Source organism: Salminus brasiliensis, chromosome 3 (genome assembly GCF_030463535.1).
Source record: "Salminus brasiliensis chromosome 3, fSalBra1.hap2, whole genome shotgun sequence".
Classification (NCBI taxonomy): domain Eukaryota; kingdom Metazoa; phylum Chordata; class Actinopteri; order Characiformes; family Bryconidae; genus Salminus; species Salminus brasiliensis.
Genome location: NC_132880.1, coordinates 8,432,899 through 8,460,877, shown reverse-complemented (window position 1 = coordinate 8,460,877; position 27,979 = coordinate 8,432,899). Strand labels below are relative to the sequence as shown.

At 37.8% G+C, this 27,979-nt stretch overlaps 1 protein-coding gene across 1 annotated transcript; it reads left to right on the top strand.

The window, feature by feature from the left end:
- Nucleotides 1-8,503: 8,503 nt before the first annotated feature.
- On the top strand, nt 8,504-27,979 carry mbpa (myelin basic protein a). The gene is made up of 6 exons (XM_072675361.1): nt 8,504-8,797; nt 10,489-10,593; nt 12,404-12,430; nt 14,431-14,451; nt 19,480-19,569; nt 26,233-27,979. Exons 1-6 carry the CDS (start codon nt 8,678-8,680, stop codon nt 26,281-26,283), a joined length of 414 nt encoding a protein of 137 aa, XP_072531462.1. The 5' UTR covers nt 8,504-8,677; the 3' UTR covers nt 26,284-27,979.

The following is a 27,979-nucleotide window of genomic DNA, read 5'->3' as shown; positions in this document are numbered from 1 at the left end:
ATTTAAAATTAAATGGTTTACCAGTCACCTTTCATTAGCATATTCTAATGATACTAATGAAGAGGTTGTGTCTTATTTTGCTTATACAACACTACCTATAGGGTTAATCTCAGAATTGGGCCTGGCTCTTATTTAATCAAAAGGATTTATGTTTGAACACACAGAAGAACCTTCTCTGCGGCTGTGTGTCTCTCTCTCGATGAAATCTGATTAATGCTCAGGGGAGACCTTCAGGACCCAAGGATGTCAGACAGTCAAATAGAAATTGGTTTAGCGAACTGCAGTTTGGCTTGTTATGTTATATAGTGGTCCTCTACCCCCCTACACACACACAGATTCAGCTTGAGTTCTCATGAAAGAAAATGTTTGGATCACAGAGGAGATGAAAGCTGCCAAGATACCACATGCCATAAAGTCAGACCGAACTTGATTAGATGTCTTATATATGGCTGTATTTTGGAAAAATAAATAAATAAAAAAAATAAATGTGAGATGGTAGATCTGGAAGACCACTAGCATTCAGAAACACAAAACCTAGAACAAAAAAATAGGTGGGTGGGGCTCTTTTGAGTGTTTGCAGGACTCATCATAGCATATTTGTTAACAAAAGTATTTTAAACTTTGAGGTATTTGTGCTAATGATTCCCACTACGATCTTCCGAGAGGGGCTTTAAAATGCACAGCAACAAACAAGACAGTATGAATGATTCCACAATGGCTTCATTGTGCCCACGCTCTTAGGCAGCATTCAGAGACCCGCTTTGGTTTTTTTCACAAAGGTCACGGCCCCTGCAGATCTCTGTGGCCTGTAGACATCCTATAGACAAACATGTTATCTTCTGACATATGTTACATTGTCTGTAGCTTCATGGGTTACTGCAGTATGAAGTTTCGGGGTTTCTAATTGGGCAAAGAGGACATCACTGTGGTGACCGAATGGGATGACGCAACTGAAAGAAAGAAAGAACACAAAGGTCACACCCAGGTTTCATACTGCCGACTTCAGACTGTAGAAAAGGAGGTTAGTTCAATGGGACATTTTCAGTTTTAATTTCAGTTGATATTACATTCATTTTTTTTTTTTTTTAAAGAGCATACATTCTTAAAGCCAGCGGGATGATTTCACTCAGTAATAGGTGGAAGTGGTTGGAGGAGGCAAAGAAACATTATTAAATTATTGCAAAATTTTATTATGCCCTTCTTGCTGGTGCATGCTGATGTGATCAAAAATGTTATGGGCATTCAATAGTTGTTGCAATTGTATGGACAAGACAAGTTTCTCGATTTGTTTATTTTTTTGTCGATTTTACTGCCAATCAAAGGTGTGAAAAGTATTCACATTCATTACTCAGGTAGAAGTGTTGATACTAGGGTTTAAAAAGACTTCCATAGAAGTTGAAGTATCAACTTAAGCTTTTTACTCAAGGAAAAGTATAAAAGTATTGGTTTCTACCCTACCTCCCAAAAACATTTCTAAAAGCCATAATGACTATGATGTTATATTAAAATGATCATGTTGAAAAATGTTGGGATGCACTAAATTACCTGTTTCAGCTGCAGATCTACCCATAGAAAATGAATGCATTTTAGTAATATCAGATATTTTAAAGGAGCATCTATGTGCACTACTGAGCATTAATGTGTGTTCCACGGAGAGAAAATACGATAAGTAGTTAATTTAGTAGAGTATTGCAATGGTGCAAAAAATCAACCTTCAGAGGAATGTTATCAATAAGCTTTATTAAAATGTGAATCTGGTGCTTAGTTGGGACATTTAACTCGAGTTCCTTAGAAACTCTGCCACAGACATCTTCATACTAGGCTACATACGTCTGCTATGTCGTGCGGGTGCGATGGATCACTTACAAACCAATAGGGTTTCAGAATGGAACCACAATCAAATTCACACTTTCTGAATGGCGTGATTTTTCTGGATAGGTTTTTTTTTTTTTTTTTGGAAATATGACAAGCTGAAATGAAAACAAACCAAGATAAAATAGGAATAATGAGGCTATTTTTAAAATGTAAGAAAAGTAGAAAGTACAGATAATTGCATGACAGTGTAAGGAGTAGAAGTAAAAAGTAGGCTGAAAAATAATTACTCCAGTAAAGTATAGAAGTAAGGTAACAAAGTATTTGTCCTTCGTTACTTGACACCCCTGCTGCCAATTAACTCACCTGTTCATAGCTCACCCTAGCACTAGCAATGCTCGCAACATTGCAAAGCCACCGCCCTTTTTTGAACTACCGACCATGCAGCATTGCCGGGTAGCCGACACACTTGGAGGAAAGCGTTGGATCCCCAGCTCCACAGCATTAGCTAACAGAAGCCTGTGCAAGCCAACATTGCTTAAGAGTGACGGACAATTGTGCTCTCTCAGACTTGGGCCGCTGATGGCAAAGCGGCAAGTTTTGGAATTCGAACTCGTGACCCCCAGGCCACAGTGGCAGTGCATTAGGCCACTCAGTCACTTGGAGCCAGCCTTTTAAATGAGATCAAATACACAAAATATACTAACAAAAATGAGTTACAAAACAAAAAAATTGTGTGTGTGTGTGTGAGCAATCTCCCTAATGTTTAAAGAAATACTGATATTTGCCTTTTTGATAACACTTCAGTCAACAGCAGCTTACATGAGACTATGTGACACCTACCCAATTCATTCTGGACAGCTGACATAAGCCCACATGAACATTTAGTGGAGTTACATCATTACTAAATGTTAGGAGATCTCACCTCACATCTGTGATGTACAACTTTGCACCTGATCATCATGCACCTACCTCACAGCCATCCTGAACTCCAGCTGACTCCACTCAGTCAGCCCTCCAGCCTTCCTAGTTCGCCTCTTTATTCCAGCTTCCACGGGTGTGGCCCATAGTAGCAAACAATGGCTTATTCCAGCAAGTGTTACTTGTCATAAAGGCTGCCTCTGTCAATCTGCAGGAAATGCTATGAGAACTAATGCTTGTTGGCATTAGCACTGTAAAATTATGCTATCGGGACAAAATAACTGGAATACCTGCTCTTACATTGTTTCTTCCCAAATTAAAAATATAAAAAAAGAAAGCATTGCTGTGAGGATTTGATTGCATTCAGCAATAAGAAAGGGTGTTGAACGTACATCACCCTACCTCACCCCCAACTCCCAAAATCCCAAGCACCATTCATCATCCTAGACAACATAGTTCCATGGCTCCTAAGCTCAGTGCTGGGGGGCTTTATACTCCTCCAGCCCATGTCTGGCATTAGGCATGGTGCCAATAGGGGCCATGTTTATCTGCTCCAGAGAGTCCTATTCTATTGGCAACATTTCTCTACAGGGACTAGACAACTGTATGTGTGTGATTTTGCATGTGTTAGCAATGGGTGCAACTTAGCTGAATACATTGATTAGAAGGGGCGTCCATAAAATTTACATACATAAACATTTAGACATATAATGTACCTTGGATAAACATGTGGCATGCAAAAGTGTGGGTACCCTTTACCCAAATTTCTGTGAATATTGTGAATAGCTAACAAGTAAATAATTATCTGATTTCCAAAAATAATAGTAAAAGTCGACACATTGCTTTAATATTTGCTTTAATAAAGATGACTTTTTAATCTCCATCTTTTACAGTTTCAAAAACATTTAGGCCCCCCTTTGGCAAGTCTTTATGTAGCAGCTGAGAGTCTTTCAATTTTGTGTGGGGAATTTTCACCCTTTCTTCCTTACAAAAGGCTTTTAGTTCTGTGAGATTCACAATCCCAAAGCATGATCGATCCACCCCCATGCTTAACAGTTGGAGAGCTGTTCTTTTCATGAAATTCTGCACACTTTTTTCTCCAAATATACCTTATATAACTGTGGCCAAATAATCTATTTTAACTTCAGTAGCCCACAGGACATCTTTCTAAAATGCATCAGACTCAGATGTTCCTTTGAATACTTCTGAAGCTGAATACTGAATTTTGTGGTAAAGATGCAGGAAATGTTTTCTTCTGATGACCCTTCCAAGTAGGTCGTATTTGTGTAGGTGCTGCACAGCAAAACTGTGCACCAGCATTTTGTGGGCTGATCAGTCTTCCTGAAGACCTCTTTGCAGTCAAACAGGGGGTTTGATTAGCCTTCCAAGCAATCCTACAATAAGTCTCTCAGAATGTCCTAATTTTTGGACCCTCCCTTTCTGTTAACTGCTATTTCTTTACATTATGAACTAAGGAAACGTGTACCTAAACACTGCTTTGTGGAGCTGCTTAGAAGAGCCCAACACCTTTTGTTGGGACAAGGTTTGAGGACTCCAAATATTTATAAAAGCTTGCATTTGCATTACCTGCCCTTTCCTACCAATGTTTATGAACCAGCTATAACCCTTACATGCTACATTAGTTATCTCAGAGCTTGGATCTCTTGGGGTGAGGCCCAAACCTTTGCATGGTGCTCCTTAAATTTCTTCACCCTAAAATTGTAGAGTGTTAAACTTTTTAGAACTATGCATGTGAACCATTCAGAAACCTTTATTTTTAAGAATGTGCGACTAAATAAAAGCATTACATCAATTCTAATAGAATTTTTTGGAATACATGTTGTCAGTCTCATTACATTGCTTACAGAGGTTGCCATCATTTTGAACAAGATTCTTCTACAATAATACTTTGGCACTGATGTGTTCTGTTATAAAATGCATATAAATTGGCTTCCAGTCTCCATAAGCAATCAGTAACACACACAAGAGTCAGAATCTCTGTAGAGACACTTTGCTGTTGTGGTGTCTGATCTCAGTGTGCAAGAGGCCTGTCCTTATTGCCCCCTCTGGCTGGTAAACAAGGCAATGCTAATTCCCCTGTGATGACCAGCCAGTGATTCCATCAACACTTGGCAGCATCTTGCCGTGCTGGACATAAGAATAATGCCGCTATTTGTCTTAAGTTACAACAATATCATGCCTATGGTTTGACACTGAGGATCTGTATGGAGATTTCACAAGAATGTTTACTCTACATACAATATTAGTATTTTATTTATTTATTAGTTTTCTATAATGGCTTGTGCAGATATGTGCCTAATTAACAGATATGATCAGTGTCAGCAACTGTTATGTCAGTGTACATTAGGAAAGCAGGTGATTTTGAATACTTTTATTGCAACTCCAAGTTTATAAGATTTCAGTGGAACAGACAAATATAGTATTGGTTACTGGTCACCTTCCTATACACTCCTAAAATGAAAAGTTCCTGGATGGGTCCTGATTTGGATGTATGTTTTCAGGATTCCAGGATGTAATCTGAAATAAGCTAATAAAAAGCTAACTTACATTGCTGTAGAATCCTATAGAAAATTGTTCTGCATGTTATTTACAAATAAATAAGTCTTTGGAGAACCATTCATTGAAAAGTTCCTCAGGGAACCAGCACATGGCTCATCCACAGCATCGCTCCAAAGGAACCATTTCCACCTTCTTTTTTAAGAGTATTTAAGAAAGAATACCTTGCATGAAAGCTGCTCCTGGACTTTTACCACATTTGTGATTCAATATCTCTGAAACAAGACAAGATCTTTCCCTAAGGTGGTTCATGCTGGGGTCCAGAGCTCACAGAGTCTCGTGAAAGCATTTTCAACTGCTCCGTGGGCGTTGTGGTCATGGTCCACATGCTTCTCGTGGTTTTGGTCCATCTCCTGTGTTTGTGTCCCACAAGCTCAACTCCATGGCTGGTATTGTTTCTCCCTTTGTCCCTTTCACCCCTCGCTGGGCGACAAAGCCTGCCGTCTTCAGCGTACAAGGGGACTTGCAATGCGAGCTACCCACTCCCTGCATTCCTGCTCCCTATCTTGGAAGCGTCTGTGGGCGATATAGAGATAGCAAGCCCTTCGGCCAACAGATGAGCTTCTGTAGGCATGACAAAAGAACAAACAGCATGTCGTGCTCCATTTATAGAGCCAAGGAGAGGGCTATAAAACGAGAGGGAGAAGGCTTTGGCTCACTGTGGGCCACATGGCTTTGAGTAAACAAGGAGTGGTGTATCCATTTCATTGATCTTCAGAAATGTCTCACTGTATAGCCTATTAAAATGTTGTTTGTCGTTTGCTTAAAAATGTTGCTTAAAATGTTCTAGCTATAAATGTGTTCTAGATGCATAGTCTCAATAGAATAAACTACAGTCTTGCATTGTGTAAAGTTTCTTTATATTTACAAATATCCTTTTCAAACATAGTTCTTTAGGGAACCACCAAAACTGTAGCTCTATAAGACTCTTTGTTGACCTTTTATTTGGGGCTTTTTGGAGTGATAACTTAGAAGAACCCCTTTCTTCTAGGGCACAAAAAATGGGGTTGTAAATAGGATGAATAAGTCTGAGCATTTTAAAAAGCCTTTACACTATGTGGTTCTAAACTGAACGAAGGTATCTTCTAGAACAGTATGTTGAAGCCAAGAACTATTGCAAACTTTTGTTTAGTTTTTTGATTGGGTTTATTTAAGGGAAAAAACTCAAATTCTTAAATATGCACCCTAACACCATTCCCTCAAATATCAAATACAATGCTATTTACTGCCATTTATGCCATAACAATGCAGTTTTGGTATTGTCCTGCTACACCTGCCATGGTCTAGGGTAATCTTAAAGGTGCTGCAAAAGGTGCAATAAAAGACCATCTTTTGGTTTCATAAAGAATCATAATTGTACAAGAGGTGTGGCCTTTAAATTGATAAAGAACCTTTACATTAAGAGAAAGTGCTTTTAAAGGTTTTTTAAAGGTTCTTCACATGCACACATCTCTATGACAAACATGGTTCTTTATGGAACCAAAAGTGGTTCTTCGATTGCATGATATACATCCCTATATCCTCACATCCCTGTTTCCTCTAAATGATGACTCTTCATTGAGGCTCTCCATTTAAAAGAGCAGATGTTTTCTTGCTACTCTTACAGCTGCAAAAAATAGTCTTCAGTTTTGGTTTAACCCCTCTATTCCAACTCTTCCTCTATTTCACACTTGGATTTTCAAAATGTCGTCCATTGCGATGCACAATTCATCTTGCACTAAACTCCAGGGAGCATCAGGGAGAAACACTAATCATACCAACCATTGGTAGGAAATTATCAATTATATTACAAACCTCTTGTGACAGACATCTTCCATTTTTTATTATTGTAATATTTTTATATTTAGTGCAATTATGTTTTTACATAATTCTCTTTCATTTATAATATAATTTGGATCAATGCAACATTATTATCTAATGTCCTTTTGTGTCTCACTGCTCATCTTCTCTTAATAAATAAAAAGTTTATAGTAAAAAATAAAGGCACCCTAACAATCTATGATTTTGATTTCATTCTAGATAGTATTTGAACATATTAATATCAACTATTAAATCAAGCGTATTATAATTCAATCATTTTTTTCTGTTTAAGCCCTAAAATCCTCCATTTCCAAATTTTCCAGACACTGCTGTCATGTAGCGTCAAAATGAAACCCTTAATTTGTAAAGACAGAAATGCAGATCCAGTTTTTTTTTTTTTTTTTTTTTTTGAGACAGCATAAAAGTACACACTCTTAGAAATGACGAACCATTTTTGACTCCCTAAATAACCTTTCAATAAATGGTTGATCGGGGAACCAGTTTTTGTAAATGCCAAAGTTGTTTCTTAATGGAACATACACATAAAGCTTTCTATGGTAACACTCAAAGAATACTTTTGTGCTGCTATTGAGAAATATAAGCATGCTAATACTTGTTCCCATTGTTGACTGGAGATCAGTTTCCTGGCTGGGCAAGCACACCATGCTGCACCAATGCGAAAGCTTAGGCAAGACTCCCAATTCTGTGAAAGTTACCTTAAATGCAAATCTAATGCTATGTATTTTTCAGCGGCACAGCTTTCACCATGACAGAATGGTGGAGGTCTTTATAACATGTTGATGACTTCATAAATTCTCTGTAAAAATATACTGATATACTCATAAATATAAAATATACTCATAATCTATGGATATAGGGAATATAAAAGGCTTAGCCTGAGCCACACAAACAAAGACGGTCAAGGATGACATTTTCTCATCCGAAATATACGAAGCAATGACAAGATGTTCAGTGTCCTTGGAAGACCGCTGCTATTGTCTTAGATTTTTACATCGTGTCACCGAAAAGCCCTTGATTGCCATTCCTGGTTTCATGAACCCCTTTAATCAAGTTTTAACAGGAAGAGAAACAGGTGCTTCCAGATTGCGAAATCAGAAATTATTTTTTTACAATTATTTGTAAAAAAGATATGAAGCATTGTGACAATAGTTTGATTGTGCCAAAGGCTGTTTTGCATTGAGCTGCTGCTCTCTCATAGATAGGCCTTGTTGTGCCTAAGCCAGACCAGGGCAGATGTGGAAGAGAACAATGGGAGCTCCTTTCACAGAGAGCAGGGCAGTGACTGACTCCACGGGTACACAGGCTCTGAAGAATGCCTGGCACCAATCCAGGGCCACTGACGCTATGACAGACCCACCTCATCTCCCATGATGGCCCGGGTCAGTGGGGACCACACCTTCAAAGGCTGGCCCATCGTCCTTAGAAGCGCCGAAGACTATCCAGAAGCTCAGTGGGGCAACGTCAGAGCGGAGATTGGATTGAGTTGAGAAGGACGTTGGAGGGCCATCCAGACTGCTGACCCAGGCTCAGAAGATCAACACCCAGAATGGCTACTGCAAGCACCTCAGGACAGAGCCCCTTTGGACTGGGCCGGAGGAAGAGGTCCCCTGGTATCCTGGATCAGATCGGCAAGTTCTTTGGAGGGGATAAGAAGAAGAGGGGCAAGGTGAGCAATGATGGTTACATGACAGCATGATCTGCAATGCAAAAGTGAAGGACACTGATTATTAGTCTTTTAGGGTAATCTTCTTCATACATGTGTGCATGCCTTGATTCTCATTTTTGCAGTTTATCACTTTTTAAGCTCTTTTGAAACTGGCAGCAGTTTGGTTTTTTTAATTGGTCCAAAATTACTTCCATTGAAAGTTAAAGTTTTCTTCTCCTTCACTAAAACTGATATTTTGGAGATCCAAGGTTATTTTTTCTACATGACTTGTAAAAAGCTGTTTTTGCTTTAGAATAATAGTGAGTGATGCATATTTGTTGAGGATTATGTACTTAAAAGAACTATGCATGAGGTGTGGGACGCTCCACTGTACAACCTGTACCCTAAAGTAGGGTTTCAGCATAAAAACTATTGAAATGAAAGAAGAATATTGGAATTTTGTGTCTTTCCATTGTTGGAAACAGAAAATCACAGCAGTCGCTAGAAATTCTGCTGATATCAGTAGTTAAGAATAAATAACACAAACATATTTACTTAATTTAGCAAGTTGTCCAATTCTTAGAATGCTAAACTAAATATTTCCAGTTTCAGTGTTCTAACATTTGAGACTGTATGAAGACCATGCACAAAATATCAATCAATCCATTTTTTTAAAAACATAATAGTGTGGTATATTATAGTATGTAAAATGTACTGAAAAATTTAAAAAATGCTCTCATTCATGTGTAATAACTTTCTGATGTAGTCTGGATGCCCATTTTAGGCTGAAAACATGGTTGCATCTCATGAAACAATTCACATTTGAGTTTTTAAATAATTCAATAACAGATTCTTGCTCGTTTTTGATCATTCTTGGTAAAGATATTATAGTGTTATAGTATTATATAGCATTATAGTGTTATATTATAGTAATAATACACTGGATTTACACAAAAGTACACATTTTTATTGATAAATTCTTAATGCTCATTCAGCCATGTGTAATATCTCTCTGATGTACTCTCAGATGCCAATTCTAAGCTGAGATGACAGATGCATCATATGCAAAACAATTCACATGTGAAAATTTTTAATAATTGCTTAATAATTGATCATTCTTTATAATGAAAAGCTATCATGTTTTACCCCTATCTATCAGTGTTACAGCTACATTTATCAGTGTTTTAACTATCCTATTTCACAAATCACTATCTGATTGTTGAGATCTTCATATATACATAAATGAAGTTTCATTCTGTTCTAGTGTGGAAAATCTTAGAATAGATTTGTCATTTGTGGCTGATGCTCTTACCCAGAGTAATGTGCAATTTACTTGTGCTAGAGGTAGATAAGTGGAGCACAGTGAGTCTTGCCTGGTGTCTTATTGGTAGGGTATGGTGTGCTTGCCCAGAAATGGAATTAAGCTCCAGTCCACCATGTGGAGGGCAGCAGTGTATATGTTATCCACTATGCTATTCCAACTGCATATTTTTTTAGATAAAAAAAAGAAATAATACTAGTTAATATTCATTCTACATCTAATCTTTGGTAAAGAGGTACCTTGTGGTATTTTGAATATAGCACTCATCTGAGAAAAAAGTGAATATTTATTATAAACAAACATTAAAATACATATGAAATGTTCTGTGAATATACATGTAGTGTTTGGTTTCTAGTCTGGAACAAACACTTGTATGTTGTTGTTTTTGCAGGGCTCATTCCGGGGTCACCTGTCCTCCTCACCCCAAAGGCCCCTGCATTCCTCCACCCGACGCCGTGGAGATGTGAACCCTGTCCTGCACTTCTTCAGGAGCTTTGTAAGTACAGATGTCAAATTGTAGTACAAGTAGTAGCACTATGGTAATTCCAAAAGAAACTGATATATGAGGTTTAATTGACTTTCAGGTAATGAAAAAAGGGCTTTTCACACCGAGGTTAAGCTGCAGATGCTTTTGAGTTTCAGACGTGCCTTTCTTGCTTTTGACAACCTCTCCACGCTGCTGCATAGCGTTCCTAAAAGCACATTGAAACCGATTTTGAGGTTTTTAGATTTGATGTGAAGCTGTAGCTGCTTTTGCTATTTATTTCTTAGATTTCAAAACGAAGCACTATGAAAGACCTCCGAAAAACCTCATCACGATTACTCAACTATTCCTTTTGTTGGGCAGTGAACTCCTCTACAACACATTGTGTGTAGAGTGTGTCAGCCATTCGCAGTCCAAGTTCGCAGTCCAAAGCTGTCGTCATGTCAGACATGCAGTCCATGTTTACACATTTTACAATAGTACAGGCTTGTTTCTCTGTCAGACAGAGATTACACACACTTACTTCATTTCTCCATGCTTCTCTTTGCTATGCAGATGCTTTACATAATGCCTTTTTGGACTGTGGGGTGTGAGTTTATGCACCTTGATAAATGAATTGCCCTGTTAAAATCAATATCTTTGGACATTAGATTGACTGTAGCTGTGTCATAACACAGATGTAGTTTTATGTTGTTCCACGGTTTCAAGTTGAACATGCTTTTTGGTCATCATTATTGTGAATTTTGAAAGCAATCAGTTTTTCTGCATTAAAAGAAACCTTTTTCATCATTAGTTTATTACTGAGATTTCTAAGCAAAAATATGGGAAACAATATAGCTTTTTCAAAAGAGCACATTTCTTTATGTATTTGCTGAATTGAACATATAGGAAAACAACATGTCATATAACATATGCCATAACCTTTGTACATGCCACATTTTCTGTTTTATTTTATTTTGCAGTATATTAAATTCAGCAAAAAAAAGTAACAGTACATTCAGATGTGGATTTGTATTTATTTTAAACTAGAAAATGATTCAAATGTAATTGAATAGGGGTGCCCAAACTTTTACATATAACTTCATGTATTTCACGAAATTTACTTCTAATTAAATCCCCTATGTGATTATATTTTCAAGCATATTACTAACTCATGATAAGAGCAAGGCGGACAAAAATACAGCTTCCACTTGATGGATGGAATTTTAACAGTGTTACAACTAAGCCATGCAGTGAAACCAGTGAAACCAGAGTCCAAACCCTTATAAGTTTTAACCAAAAACACAGTATAGATGTTTTGAGCATTAGATTTTACATTAGATATTTTTAATATGAGCTCATTCACTGTGTAATCAAAAGTACATTTGGCATGTTTGACAGAGCCTCTTGTAGTTATACCTTTTATGCAGATATTTTATTTCATATTCAATATTTATTCATGTATTGTAAAGGTGTGTAAAGGTGTGTAAAGGTGTGTAAAGGTTTAAAGGTTTTTCACTCTCACAGACCTCTATTACAAACATGGTTCTTTATTGAACCAAAATTGGTTCTGCTGTGGCACTACTCATAGAACCTTTTTATGACAAGCAAACATTTCTCATTATTGCTACTTTCTAAAAAGCCTAATAAAGAATTAAGCAGAATCAAACTGTTTATTAGAAAAAGACTTGCTGACACTTGCTGACTTTCTTCAGTAATAAAGGTTGTTTGCAGGTGTAAGCAGAAACCTTTGAATGAAAGTGTCCTAAAAGTTTGCTTTACTTCTAAAAGTCGTATACTTTGACCAAAGGCGTTTATTAAAATGTAATTTTGTCACCCACAGGTGTCCTCTCCTCGTCCTAAGTCGAGGGTAAGTGTCTTTTTTTCCATCCACATTGAGTTGTGTTGTATTTGACCCACCTTTGAAAATGTTTTTTTCAATACTTAACCCCATGCCACCAACACAGAAGTTGTTATTTGTTGTGTATAAATGTCAGTATTTGCATAAATCTCACAAAACCTAATTTGGTCTCATTTGGTGCATGCTCCTGTGAGAGGATGCTCATAAATTATTTAAACTAGTGGTTTATTTTGACATTTATTACCTAAGAAAAACATAAGAAAGTAAAAAATAGCAACAAAGCTTTACAAAAACAATTCAATATTTATGCAGGCTTATTTGCTTTATGAAGGATACTTCCAGTTTAATTCCACATTTTCACTGCAGACAATGCTTAGTTACATACCGTCTCTATCATGCAAAAACCTTGTATCTCCAAAATGGCAACTTTAGTACAGGAGGAAAAGCTTTCAATTGAAGACAGTGTTAAATGACTGTATTTCAAGTCATTGTGGAGCATTTCTATTGGTATTCATTATTTTGACTGCCAGATCCACATTGCGTCAAAATTTGAAAACAGATGCACATTAATGTACACTACTACTTAAAAGTTGTGACTTTTCAACAACACATGATGTCTCCACAATGATAAGCAATGATCAAGTTCATTGAGTGTTTTAACACTGTATACAAAGTCAGAATGCATCACATTTAAATAAGGTTCATTTTAGCCCTTAGATCCCCAAAAGGTAACCAGAAACCTCATTGTCCAGTTTTTTTTTTTTAAATGTTCAGCAAATGTCTATCATTTCCCATAGAGAGATTTGGTTAAAGCTATTAGACTCCTGAGATTTGTCCTAAAATCCCAGTGCTTAATGGTTTCTCTACTTAAAACTAACCTTCAATAGTCTTGGCTTCATTGTTTTCATTTAAGTCTTCATTGGCTTCATTTAATTCTGTACATTTCAATTGGTTTTTGGTTTGTATGTCTCCTACTGGAATAAGCAAATGAAATCTTGTTTCACTTTATTAATGATCTTGCTATCAGCTAATGGGAAGGACACTGCAGTTTCTTAACTGCCTTATAACCTTATAAGTTTAGCATCCCCTACAGGCAATTACAAAAAGCACAAATTACATGATTTAAGTAGATACACTTTTTTAACTTTTTAACCTTTTCACATGTGTAGTCTTCACTTATTTCCACTAACCTTCATGTGACATGTTGGCGTTTTATACATGGTGTGTTTGAGAAGATTCTCATCTTTGACATGTTCATGTTTAATGAAATTGAGTTTATTTTTCTTTTTTTTAATTTCTATCATTAAAAAGTGTCTTACACTGGATCTAAGAGATGTGTAGATATATCAAGAATCTAGTTTAGGTTCTGCAAATTTTGCAATCATGCAACACAAATTAAAGTCAGGAACATGTTCACTTTCAACATAAAAAATAATAAAGAAAAATGCATCCGAGAATGGCTTGGGGCTCTAAGGGTTAAAGAAATGACAATGAACAGATAATCACTGTATATCATCACAATTTACAATCTAAATCTAACTTTTTGGATTTTTTAAAATATATTGTGAGTAAAGCATTTTAAAAAACTATATGTTGTCCAGACAGTTTGTGCAATATGTAAAAAGTTGTGAATGATAGTGTGGGCATTGTCAAAAACATATGTAGCTACTTATATATTTTACGGAGCTAGCTACCGCAGCTATCTCTACGGAAGTAGCTTGTTATGTAAATTGCATTTTTGTTGTTTTCTTCAACAACTTCTTTATTTGTTATGAATGTTCTCATTTTTTCATGATGTCTTGCTTCACAACTAAATCACTTCCAACAACTTCTAAAAATTCTTCTCTGGTGATCTACAAACTTCCAGATTTCCAATGCTTCAGAACTTCTTATAATTTTTGGATTTTATCATTTCAGCAAGGCAGACATCATATAACAGACAGCATATAACATGTTTTACATGCCAGAACTTAATAGCTTGTTTTGTTTTGTTTCTTTTCCATGTGCAGTGGAGGGAACTCTTGGGCCTGGTATGTTACCCAGCTCTAATTTAGCCATGTTTGCATTTGCAGTTATCACTATAGACAGATGTCTGTGGCTTCAGCAAGCAGCCTTTGCCTGCTCCTCTTTGTCTTGCTTCTAATAGAAATGTCCTCTTCCTTAACAGCCCTCTTTTCTTCCCCCTTGTGAAATAACTGATTAGTAATTGCAGCCATTGTGTTTTCTCTGTCCTTTTGATGCTCTTGTCTACTTGATACGTAAGATCGTTCACTGCTCTTTATTAGGTTCAGCTTGTGAAGATTCCTGTTTGTTTAAGAAATGCCATTGGAAATGTTGAATTGGTACTTCTCAAAAGGCCCACTTTTCAAATTAACAATCAAAACAAATATTATTCAAATAATATTGCTGGAATATCCAAATGTGATTTTTCAAATAGGCAATTCCACAATTGGGGTGCCATTTAGCACTTGTAACAAATTTGTATTAGTTACATGAATTAATAACAAAATTATGTTAACCCACCTCAATCAACAAAATCTCATTAATATATTTAAATGACTCTTTGTTGACAGTATCTCAGATATCATTGAATTTAACATATAATTCAAAGTATACAGATGACGATTTACTGGCATATGGTCATTGAGTAAGTTCAGTTAAGGTTTAGTAATTTACTTATTAGTCTATGATTTCAAATTGCCTTTATGACTAAATCAATTACAATAATAAAACAGAATGACAGAAATATATTTTCTCTTTGTAAATGTGTAGATTGTGGGATACAACTGAAATCTTTTTATATTTTTCAAAAACTATATTAAACATAATGTCAGTTTTAATTTTGGCAAGGTAACAATTGTACATACCTGATTGAATAGCACACTTCATAATTGGTTAAATGCCCCTTAGTCCAGAATTTATCCAATATTTGGTTTAATGCCCTTGACCAGATGCTTCAAGTAGCCATTAATAAGCTTCTGGCAAAATTCTGGTTGGATAAATAACCTTCGCAGTGTTCTTGGCAGAATTGGTAGAGATTAATTAAATAAGTTTGTTTTCTGGAATAAAATATGATTTTTAAGCATAGTTCACATATTTTTGATAGGGTTGAGGTTCAGACTTTGAGAGGTCAGGACTTTTGTCCTTTTCTCAGTGAATGATGTGACCACCACCATGCTTAACAGCTGTCACAGTGTTCTTGAAGTTGAATGCCTTGCGTTTTGTGAAAGGTTTTCTAGCAATTAGGAAATAAACTATATTATTTACTGGATTCATATCTTGATCCTTTTGCACATTAAACTTTGTTGTAGGACATCATTGTTATAGATTTATGGGCATGGGCCATATGTCCACATATCTTGCCATTCCGTCCAATTGTGTCTACGTTTCAACCATCTAGCTGATGATTTGTGGTTATGCTAAAGAATTCTGATGTAGTCCTTCTTTATTCTTCCATCCACTTTTCTTACCAGTTGTTACTGTTGCAGTGTTCTTGGGGTTGACGCCTCACCTCACAATAGACCTCTAGTAATTGTGGTCAAGCAACTCAATCTTTGACTCATCTGTCCATAAAACTTTCCTCTAGAAGGCTTTTTTTGTCCACATGGTTCAGCTGCAAACTTATGTAAAGCTTCAAGCTATCAATTTTGCAGCAGGCAGCTTCTTATTCCATTGCAATGTAAAACCTTCTTGGCTGTAGACAGTGACGCTGGTGTTCCAACAGCTTCCAGTTCATGGCAGGTCTGTGCCTGGGGGTTCTTGGGTTGTTCCTGACCATTCAAAACAATTTCCTCTCAGCTGAGGGGGACATCATGGGTCTTGTTCCAGACCTTGGAAATGTGGCTACATCTCCCAATAACATGTACTTCCTTACAGTTGTTGAAACTGATGAGGTTGGCTTCAGGCTTGTGTAAATCCACGATCATCTTTCTTAGATCTGCACTGAGCTCCTTGGTCTTTCCCATTGTCCTTATGTTGGTCAGTGGAGTACTGGATTAACAATGAATGGCATTGATTATAATTGTTACAGTGGTATTTGTTAAAGAGTTGGATCTAAATATTAGTGAACCATCAGTTCTTGAAGGTGATGTGTTAGAAGCAGGAAAACTGGGCAAGCAAATTATGATGGCTAGACGACTGGGTCAGAGCATTCTTAAAATATCAGGCAGGTCTTGTAGGGTTGTAACCAGTGGTCATAGAAGAAAAGACAACCAGTGGACCGGTGGCAGGGTCATGGGCACCCGAAGCTCACTGATGCAATCCACCGAGTCAAATGATCTGCTGCTAATGTCTTGGTGTCTAAGGTCACCTTCAGAAGTCGTGTTGAGTCCATGGCTAAATGCTTCAGAGCTGTTTTGGCGGCATAAGGGAGATATGATAGAACAATAGTTCCATTTGAGTGGCACCCCAATTGTGGAATCACCCAAATAAGTACTCTGCCTGCTCAGAGTGATGACGTGGTAGGCCTTAATTAATTCTATGCAGCGCTTTATGAGACCATGATGTGTCAGGACACAGTCCAAATTCCCTACTGCAGGGCATGACAGATTCCCTTTGTGATGGAGGTGTTTCTTTGCATGCCAGTCAACTGACATGATCAATTCTAGCTAATTCTGAAGTGTCTTTGATGTCCGAATAACCTTGCTGTGGTGTGAGGGTCAGTGCTGGACTATTTTGAATTGAATGGAGTTTGTTTTTCTGACACTTTGATCCAGAGTGACTCTGTGCTTTTGGATGACTTTGAGACAGCACGCCTTTTTCTGAATCGAAGCCGGTAAAGCAGTTTTCTCTTCTAGGGATCTAGTGACAGAGCTCATTATCTATGTTTTAAATCTTCCAGTTCTTCACCCTCCCTCCCTCTGTCTTCATCCGTGTGTGGATTCGTCTCTGGTTCTGGTCCATTTACTCACCAGCACTCCCTGTATCATAATCCCGAACTGTTTACAGTCTACAGGTTCCTTTAGGGGGTTATGCACAAAAGTGTAAGTGTGGCACAGAGGAAAGAATGAGCAGATAAATATAACCCATTACACTTATATAAGCTATGTAATCTATAAATGAACCAATTTTATAAAGGAACCAGTTTACCAAAAAATAATAAAACCATAAATCAGGGGTGGGCAAAAGGGTGGGCCGGATTCCAGCACAGTTTGCTGGTTTCCCTGCTCTAACAGACCTATTAGACCTGGCAACAAATGAGCTGAATCAGGTGTGCTCGAGCAGGAAAAAAAGCAAAAAGCTGTGCTGGAATCCTGCCATTCAGGACCGTTATTGTCCAACTCTGCCATAATTCATACTTTTTTTACTTAATTTTAATCAGAAATAAGTAATACGCTTTAGAGGGTAGTAGCTGTGAAACTGTATAGCCTAGTAGACATAGTGAAGTGTCATTCTTTGCCTGTGTCATGCTTTCACGGTCTTTAACTCAGCCCTTTGGCCTGTGTTCCTGAACCATGTGTGTGATAACCTTGGCAGTTGGATTCTTGTGTGCTGTTTCTTTCCTTTGTCAATGAACGAACTGCGATTGTCAAGATGTAATCCTTTCATTCCTTATTGACACCTCTTTACTTCATGTCAGAATTGAAAATATTTTATAATTAAGAATGAGTAAATACAGCCTCTATAGCTTAGAAAACATAGCAACTCCTAATGCACAGTTACTCTGTTTTCATAAAATAAAATAAAAAGTTAAAAATCAAAATGATGCCTGGGCCAAAGTTTTGGCACCTTACAGAAACTTACAGAACAAAGCAACACCGCTTTGGTGTGTGTTTTGGCTTCCAGGATTTGCTGATATTTTTAGATACCATTCTTCTTCATTTGTGCAATATTGCCAGTGCTACTGGTGGCAGCAAAACCCCAAAACATGCTAAATCCACCCCATGCTTTACAGTTGGTAGATTGTTCTTATCAAGAAATGCAGGTCCTTTTTTACCTAACGTACTTTTGCTGATGGTGGCCAGTCCACAGCACACAGCACAGTCCAACAGTTGTCAAACTGATTTGGCTTCTCTAGACTCTTTAGTGTACTTTACATGTTGAGATGTAAGTCACGCTAAGGTTTTGTTTTATGACTCTTCCAAGAAAATTATGTTTGTGCATGCAATGCTGCACAGTGGAACGGTGCGCCACGCTCTTGGCTCAGCTAAATGGTCATACAGGTTTTTGGCAGTCATCTGGGGGACTTGACTTGCCTGTTTCACCAGGATACAAACAGTTCTGTCCAAGAGTTTTCTTGGATTTCCACAATTCCCCTGAATAGCTTTCTTAATAAAAGTTCACAATGTAGAAACTACCTTGTTGTAGCCTTCCCCTGCCCTGTGGGCATCAGCTACTTTGAATTTCAGGTTTTTAGACAGTTGCTTAGAAGAGACCATGATTAGTGAGTGTTGGTGCAAGGTTTGAAGAGTCAGCGAATTTATAATGCTTGAACAACTGATTTAGCTGATAGTTCCTAATTACAGTTGGTGTCATGCCTTAAGCCTTATGCTAATCAAGGTCTGAGACCTTGTCTCAGAAAACTGAGCCTTTGCAACATCTTTTTTATGTTATGAAAGACAGAGTTTCTTTACATTAGGCTGGTTAGCTACAAAGTTTGTGTTTGCTACTTCTTAATAATAAAACAAATGTGATACAATAAATGACATGGTGTAATATGGCATTTAAAGTTCTCTGAAAAATCTAATTTGCACATTTGTCCCTTAACCCAAACATAGTCAATCAGTCAGGACATGTTTGGTGCCTTATATTGCAATTATTTGCTGGAGCTCCAAGGCTAATGTAATAAAAAAAAATAATGGAAGTCTATGTCATTCTGACTCGTATTACGCAAACCTCATCGCCCCACTGCTCTTGACTGATCAACTGTGTTTGAAGAAAGAAGAGAAATGTGTAAATTAGATTTTTCAGTAAACCATTTCTTTAATTAGCCACAATGAACCATTAAATAAAATCGCTTTGTGTACGCTTGAACAGTTTATGCATATTGCATAAGTGCATGTACGTCCCAGCTCTGGGCTGGTGCCATCAGTGTGTGTTCATGAAGGATATTTTTGTAGGCTTCGCCATCGACGCGGGGCTCCGAGAGTATCAGATCTCCCCACAGACGCCGCCGAGAACAGAACACACTCTCCAGAATCTTCAGCCTGGTGAGCCTTATGTAGTGCTGTAGTTTAATTAAAGGTCTCCAAAAGGTCACTTTCAAGAAGGGTGAAAACTGAAATGGTCCTAATTGCATGGCAGCATTAAGGAGATGATATCTGGTGTGAACTGGACACGTTCCTGATTTACAACAAATATTCATATTTCTGACACGCAGTGTGAAATGAGGATTGAGCATTTAGAAACATTCCAGGTCAAAATGCAGACTAAGGGTTTCTAAATAGTTCTTGGCTTAGGTCCTAGGAATCACCTTGGTAAAGAAGTGATTTCTACTGCGAAAAGCTTCTCCACACTAAAATATCATCCATATCTTAAATAATAATCCACTGAAAAGGATTACCCCAAAGCCCTTTTTAGCCAATTTTAGGTGTTTCTGTGATATTAAAAGCTCATAACTGAAAGACTGATAGGCTTTCTTGAAGAATATATCCATACATTATTTACAGTTGAAATGGTGTTTGAAATAAATTATTACATTAAATAATATACATTAAAGTTTAAAAATTAGGTTGTTAAAGATTCCCTTTTTAGGGGATTTTGAGGGTTAACTCCAGTTATTAAACTTAAAAACATCAGCTAGGGTCATTTGGTGTGAATACAAATATAACCTTATTAATATCTAAGTTACTAATCGTATTTGCTATCCAAAACTACCAAACCAATTTGCACTGATAAAGTAATTACAGAGCATTTTTAAGTTTTAAGTTAAGTCAAAATTCTTCAAACTGAGTTGAGCCTCAAAAACATTAGCAAATGAGCTGCAGCTGAAAATATGTTATGTGGTATATGTGGTAAGATTTTAAACAGCCTAGGGCTCACCGTTATTGTGTATTGTACCTTCTATGACCAAAGAATAGCCCCTCCAGTTTGTACAGATGTCCCTGTAGTTACTGAGTAATACACCTTAATGTGTAATAAGCCTTTCTGCCCTAAGGGGTTAAGTCTGTGTTTACTGTATATTCCCAGCTGCAGGTTAGAACTTCTCATTAGACCTTACATGAGCTTACTTTTGATAACAGAGCGCTGGGCCCTCCCTGAGAGTAGAACTTCTCCTCACACTTGATGGGCAACCAGTTAGACCACTGTGCCACCCTAGAGCTGTCAAATGACACTATATAAAAACACAATTCTACATAATTTTACCTTTCTGTTCTTTCTTGGACACAAAAACGTACATGGGTTGACACCTCTACAGTGGCACAACTGTCTAACTGCTTCCTTGTCAAGACACAGGATATTAACGCCACAGCGATCCATGGTCAGGCGATGGAGAATAGTCCTACTCTGCAGATGGGAATGACCAGTAAACAAATAAAAGGAGGGGATGATTTGTGTGATAGCAACTCTTAGCTGAGGAGTTAACGTAGTGATTAGCAGGCTGGCTACATTAAACAGTAAAGTCACAGATATGTGTTATATGTCCTGAATTTGATGCCCAGTTTCACTTGCTAACGTTATTCGGAAGCTGCTGTTGCGAAATCACTCATCATGGCGAATCCAATTGTAATTAATATGATTTTGCTTATTAACATTAACTTGACTGCATTAAATACTATGAACAGCTGGTTCCTCTCACCAAAACCAAACCATTCAACCGTCTTATGGTTTCATTTACAGAATTTTTGCTAAATAAGTGGAATTCTTTTAATTCCTTTGCCAATATGTACAAGCAACTTGCACAGACATATTCAGTGATTTCCGGACATTCCTAGACATTCCCAGAGTTGTCTGCCAATATATGTATTTGTACATCACCTAAATGTGTACTAAATTTCCAAGAAATACTACTACATTCACTGTTTTTGTAATATTTGAAAGTTTGGCCATGCAAATGGCAGCAAAAGTCACATCCCTTTTTTCTAAGCAATCTTTGTATTTCTCCATTTTCTTACCGTGCTAGTTCTGATTCGAGTCAAGTATTGATTAAATCTTATCCTATTCCCAAAGCTACCAGATAGCCAATCTTTGTTTTCTCGATCTAGAGATCTGAGCAATGCTTTACTTGGCATGAACAAATACTGGCTGTTTTGAAATGAAACCTGTATTGATTATGCTACTCAGCTCAGGCTATGAAACAACACACTTCAGTCATTACACGATTTTGCTGATCTCTACTCCTATAAGTCCTCCCAACCCCCCACCCCGCTTGCTCATTGCCTACTGCCGGTTTGTCCACCTGCATGACCCTAATCCCAGAGATGCTTATTCATTAAGCCTAATACCTTTTTTTCTTCTCACTAAACTGAACTGTGCGTCACCACTGTTTCCTTATCATCCCTTATCATCTTCTCATTTCCATCACTAACACACATCTCATCTGCAGTGGCCAACCAGAACATCTGCTCTGGAGCTCTGCTGCACTGCTGTATGTCTATACACTTCATCTAACACTGACTTCTTTCACTTCATTCACAGCAAATTAAAAATGTTCATGTCATTCAACCTTTTAATGCTCTGATTCATTTAGTGTGATTCTTTAATTACCTAAGGACACATATTGTGATAGCATTTAACTGCAAACTTGCTATCTCATGCTTGACTCTATTAATAGAATTATACCTACTCTTTAATCCACTGAGCCTTAGCACCCAGGGTGAGCTAGAGAACGTTTGGGGCTCCTTTGCTATTCGGTTTCACAGAGTTTGTCCTTGCCACTGTTGCCTCTAGCTTGCTCACTAAGCTGTTTAGGACATGACCCAAGTGAAAAAAGAGGGCTGCTGGTTTCAGTTGACTCAAATGTAAAGAAATAATTTCCAAATAAAAGAAATATATCTATTTAACATGTTTTTTAGATGTAATTTAGATATATATTTATATATAACATATATGAAAAAATAACATGCCATAGTGTCACCAAGTGCATACATAATGGGTGCGTACTATTGCACCCTATTGACTGTTTGCCACTGCTGGTCCACCTTCGGACCACCCAGATAACTGTCATGTGTACAAGATCCAACTAGTTTTTATTATTCTCATATTTTAAATGCACTTTTATTTTAGAAAATAAACTAAGATAAATAAATAAATAAAACTGAGAGAAAAGTCACCATGACTAGGTCTTATATAAAATGATTTAGTTCAAAGCTGAAACTGACAATTTGACAAAAAAACAATAGCTAAAGGAAAAAATAAGTAAATTAGAATTTTATCTAATACCACTGGTGGCCCACCCAGAAAACATTGACCAAAATGTTAGTGGACTGCCAATTTGCTGTCAGTTTGGCAACAGTGACCCACCCTCCCCCCTTTGCTGTCAAGGATAATGTTGTCTAATGTAAGTTGGTGTCACCTAGCGGAAATCACAATGTCACCTATTGCAAGTCTATCACGATCCACAGTGTCACATGAGTCATAGTGTGCCCTAGCATGAGCCACAATGTTGCCTACTGTAAGCTACAGTGTCACCTAGTGGTAATCACAATGTCATTTACCGCAAACTACAATATCAGCCAGCAATAGCTATATTGTCACCCAGCATGAACCAAGATGCCACCTAGGATAAGTCTCAGAGTCTCCCACCGAACGCCACAATGTCACCTTGCATGAGCTACAAAGTCTCCCACCGATTGTTACAGTGTCACCTAGCATGACCTACGTCACCTAGCATGGGTCACAATGTCATGTCACCAACCACAAGCTGCAATGCTGACTAGCATCAGCGTCTCATGAGCGCATATTTTCAATAGAACAACACCTATTCTTACCCACTGAGGACAGGCAGGTCTGAGGCTTCTGTATTATTCTGTTTTACAGTGCTCTACCTTTTTCCTTGTCACTGTCTGCAAGCTACAATGTCACCTAGCATCAGTATCTGATGCATGAATCTCTTTATAGAATAATACTTATTTCTTATCCGCTGAGCCTTAACACCCAGGGCGAGCTAGAGGACAAAGGAGGTTTGGGGCTTCCTTATTATTCTGTTTCACTGAACTTTTTTTTTTTTTGCCTATGTTGCCTCTAGCTTGCTCACTATGCTCTTCAGGATATGACCCAAGTTGAAACTAAAAGTGCTGCTGATTCAAATATGTACATCATGCATTATAATTTATTTATTAAAATGATGTACAAACTATTTCAATTATGTAAGTTTTTCAACATGTAAACACAGTTTTTAATTAGTTGCATGAGCATCACTTGTTGTCATGTGCACAAGATTTGACTAGTTTTTTAATCTTCTTAAACTATCTTTAAATGCACAGACTTTTATATCACAAACAACTAATAAAAAATAATAATGACAATATCTGATATTAAATGAGTTTTAGTTTAAATATTAGTTGAAAATGTTGCTAAAAAACAACTAATTAATAAAAGATAACAAAGGTACAAGCTACAGTATCAATTAGTGCAAGCTACAATATTACCGAGTGTTAGCTACAATATGTTAGTGTTAGCTAGCACAAGCAACAATAGTGTTAGCCAGCACGAGCAACAATGTCACCTAGTGTTAACTACAGTGTCACCTAGCATGAGCCACAATGTTACCTAGTGTTAATTACAGTGTTACCTAGCATGAGCCACAATGTCACCTAGTGTTAGCTACAATGTCACCTAGTGTTAACTACAGTGTCACCTAGTGTTAATTACAGTGTCACCTAGCATGAGCCACAATGTCACCTAGTGTTAGCTACAATGTCACCTAGTGTTAATTACAGTGTCACCTAGCATGAGCCACAATGTCACCTAGTGTTAATTACAGTGTCACCTAGCATGAGCCACAATGTCACCTAGTGTTAGCTATAATGTCACCTAGTGTTAACTACAGTGTCACCTAGCATGAGTCATAATGTCACCTAGTTTTAGTTACAGTGTCACCTAGCACAAGCAACAATGTCACCTAGTGTTAGCTACAATGTCACCTAGCACGAGTAACAATGTCACCTACTGTTAACAACAGTGTCACCTAGCATGACCAACAATGTCACCTGGTGTTAACTACAGTGTCACTTAGCATGAGCCACAATGTCATTTAGTGTTAGCTACAATGTCACCTAGCACAAGCAACAATGTTACCTACTCCAAGCTACAATATCACCTAGTGTTAGCTACAATGTCTCCTAGAGTAAGCCACGATATTTCTTAGCGCTAGCTACAAACAGCGACAGCTACAATGTCATGTAGCCTTAGCAACAATATCGCATATGGCATGACACAGTTTGTGATCCATGATAGGTAATGGCTTTCTGCACAAACTGCATGCGATAAAATGAAAGGAAACTTGTTTCCAAACTGATGTCTAGTGATGAAAATGCTTTCCTTGATCGTTTGCCTTTATTTCTATTGATAAAAAAGGTCTGCATTGTATCTTTGGTAAAAGCATTTATTTGAGTATGCTTCAAGAATTCTCATTCAGGAAGACTGGGCTCAAGTATCCTTCTGATATACTGGAGGGCTTTCCAATTTTTTTTCACCTTAAAGCTTTGAACTTCAAGGTAACGTTCTCTTTTCCATCATGTCAGAAACAGGGAATTTAAAGAATGGTAGACTTGCTGTGTGTTTCAGTTATACATTCGAGATTTCATCATAATTTCATCATTATGCAGCCTCAAGCTTATAGTTGGTGGATACAGGCCACTTCAGAAGTGTCTCAGCCTCTTTACTACAGAACACCATCAACTCCATATTCCTTTTCATTTTAGTGTATAAATGGTGGTGGATGGATGCACCATAAATCCACTCATCCATCCACCTTCTTATCAGCTTTGTCCTGGTCAGTGTTGCCAGTGTATTTACATTGATCACATGTAAATACACTGCATGTCCAAAAGATTGCTGTAGATCCAATCATTGCTTATTCATAATATGGAGTTTGCTCTGTTGTGCAGAGCATTAGTGAGTTCAAGGTCTGATGTTTTTGGATCACAAATGCTTCTCCAACCCATGCCAGAATATTGCAGAGACTTGAATCACTCTACAGAGCACAGTTCCACTGCTTTACTGTCCAATGTTGGGGCCTTGTACCTATCTAGCTTATATTTAGCATTAGGCATAAAGACCTCCAGAGCACCTGTGTCAGCACTGGGTACCCCTAAAGTACCTGAATTCACTAATTACAGGGCTGCAGGGATCATTTTGCATATACAGTGTATATATACATTGATATTACGCACTTATTCAAAAGTATTTGCATGTGTTATTACTAATTTCACATGAGCAATATGTGAGCGATATCTTTAGGCTCAGCCAGCCTTATCACTTCCCGTTTGCTCAGTTTGAAAACCCTGGCAAGATACTTAAGAGATTGCATACTATCTAGACCTACCTCAGCTGCTAATGGATTCCTTCTCTCCTGATGACAATCATTCCACATTTGATGATTAGCATGTGCCTATACCTGTGTCTCGCGTGTCCTAAAGCTAAAGATTGGACGGGCCGGAAATAGCCTTCCACTCATCGTTCATGCACGGCAGATGATGAAAGTAATGCCTGTATGTAATTTCTTCTTTCTCCCACTCAAGTTCCTCCTACTCCCATCAGAGCACTCTCGGAGGCTTCTTGTCACTCTCAGAACATATGGTCCTCGTACCTCATACAACTTCTTATTTCCTCTTTAGCATAGCCATGCTCCTCGTGCAGAGCCTCTCAAGACAATGCCACAGTTAGAAGTAGTAATAATTCAATGCCCTTGCGCTTCTCTTCATTTCCAGGGAGAAAGCAGATCCCGTTCTCCACCCAAACGGTGGAGCACCATCTTCTGAAACAGGAAAGAGCCAGACGGAAGAGACGGGAAAGGACGAGGAGGAAGCGGACGAGGAAGCGAACGAGGAAGCAGAGGGTTTCTGCTCTACTGACTCACACCTTGCTACAAGCCTAACAAACTAATACTGGCCACCTCCATTTGTCAGACACAAATAGATAGAAGAGATACAATCCTGGTATCTGCAAACACATGGCGACTGCGAGAACCATCAGGTGCACCAAAAACTGCTGTTGGGGTGGTCAATGGTCTCGTGGCCAGGTTCTAGTGGTCAAGTTGACTTTTGTCAGGTTCCTTGCTTTTCATCTTCACCCTACTCAGTTTCAGGACACTCTTTAGACCATTCGTTTGATTGGGTGGCTTAAAATATTTAATATAATGGCACGACATTTCTTGACCAATATCTGGAAAAGGAACGTGATTAGGTCAGAATGCAAATATTTCTCCCCACAGTACAAATGCAATGGAATTAGCATAGCACGCTAGCAGTGATGCCAAGCTCCGGAAACCACGGACTGCAGTCAGGACCTCAGATTGGTGCCCAGTTCTTTTTTTAAATATTGGGTAGCAGTTGACTTGGCCGCCATATTGATTTGATCCTAACTGTTCTACGCCAGCTAAGTCAATAGATAGCAGTCTCTGTTTCATCAAAGCTTGCTTCCATTCTCTGTCTGTCATTTTTCGATGTGATATTTACAGTAAGTGTCTTTGGCTTTGATGCATTATTCAGCATATCCTGTCACATCGTCATCTTTAATCCATGTACTACTGTGAGAGACGCCCCCGAAGCATGGTAGTTCATGTAAGTGTAGCATATTTGTGGATATCTGTGTGTTGTAAAGTGTCCTGCTGTGTACAGTTTGTTTCCTCCGTGTTAAGATCTCTGTTTGTGTGTTTGTGTGTGGAGTATGTTGGACTGTGTTTTGAGCTACTTAAAAGTGGGTTCATATTTATAACCCTCAGTATTGCACATTCTTAATATGTGGTTATTAAGTTAGTTCCAACAGCTACTAAAATTGTGAGTCTCCAAAATAGAAAGCAGTAATCAAGCCAGTAGAGGCTTAGACAGAATGCCCTTAGATTGCACTGATGTCGTGAAATGCTTACAATGGCCATTTATATCAGTGGCTTGGAAGCTGCGTTTTTTGACGCTCGGTGGTTAATGTTGTTGTATTGTTTATGTTATAAATGTTTCATATATTTACTGAAGTACTCCTCAAATATTTATCGGTGATAACTTGTGCATGCATAATACATAACACAACAGGGAAAAGGCAGAAATCTGGGTTTCTAAGAGCTTCAAAGGTAGCGAAGGTGTGAGGGAGGTGAGGAAAAGTGAAAGAAGGATCCGAGAAAGAAGAAATTAAAGAACGGCAAGTGGAAAAGAGTGAGGTGGATCTAATTAAGCCAGTGAACGGCAGGCTCTCCTGTTCATAACATGTCCTGATATTGTGATTTTGTGATATTGTGTATCGTTCTGTTTCTCATAGACATCGTTTCTCATTCCTGTATGTGCTGTTCATGAATAAGTGCTGAATATACAATAAACGTCAGTTACACTCCCCATCAGCGCTGGATACATCCCGAATGGTGCTAAAGAATATTTTAGAGTGGCCAACGTTCCAGATTGTGAACTGTAATACTTTTAACGACTTTACTTTCCTACGTAACATCAAATAAAGATTCTTTAATATACA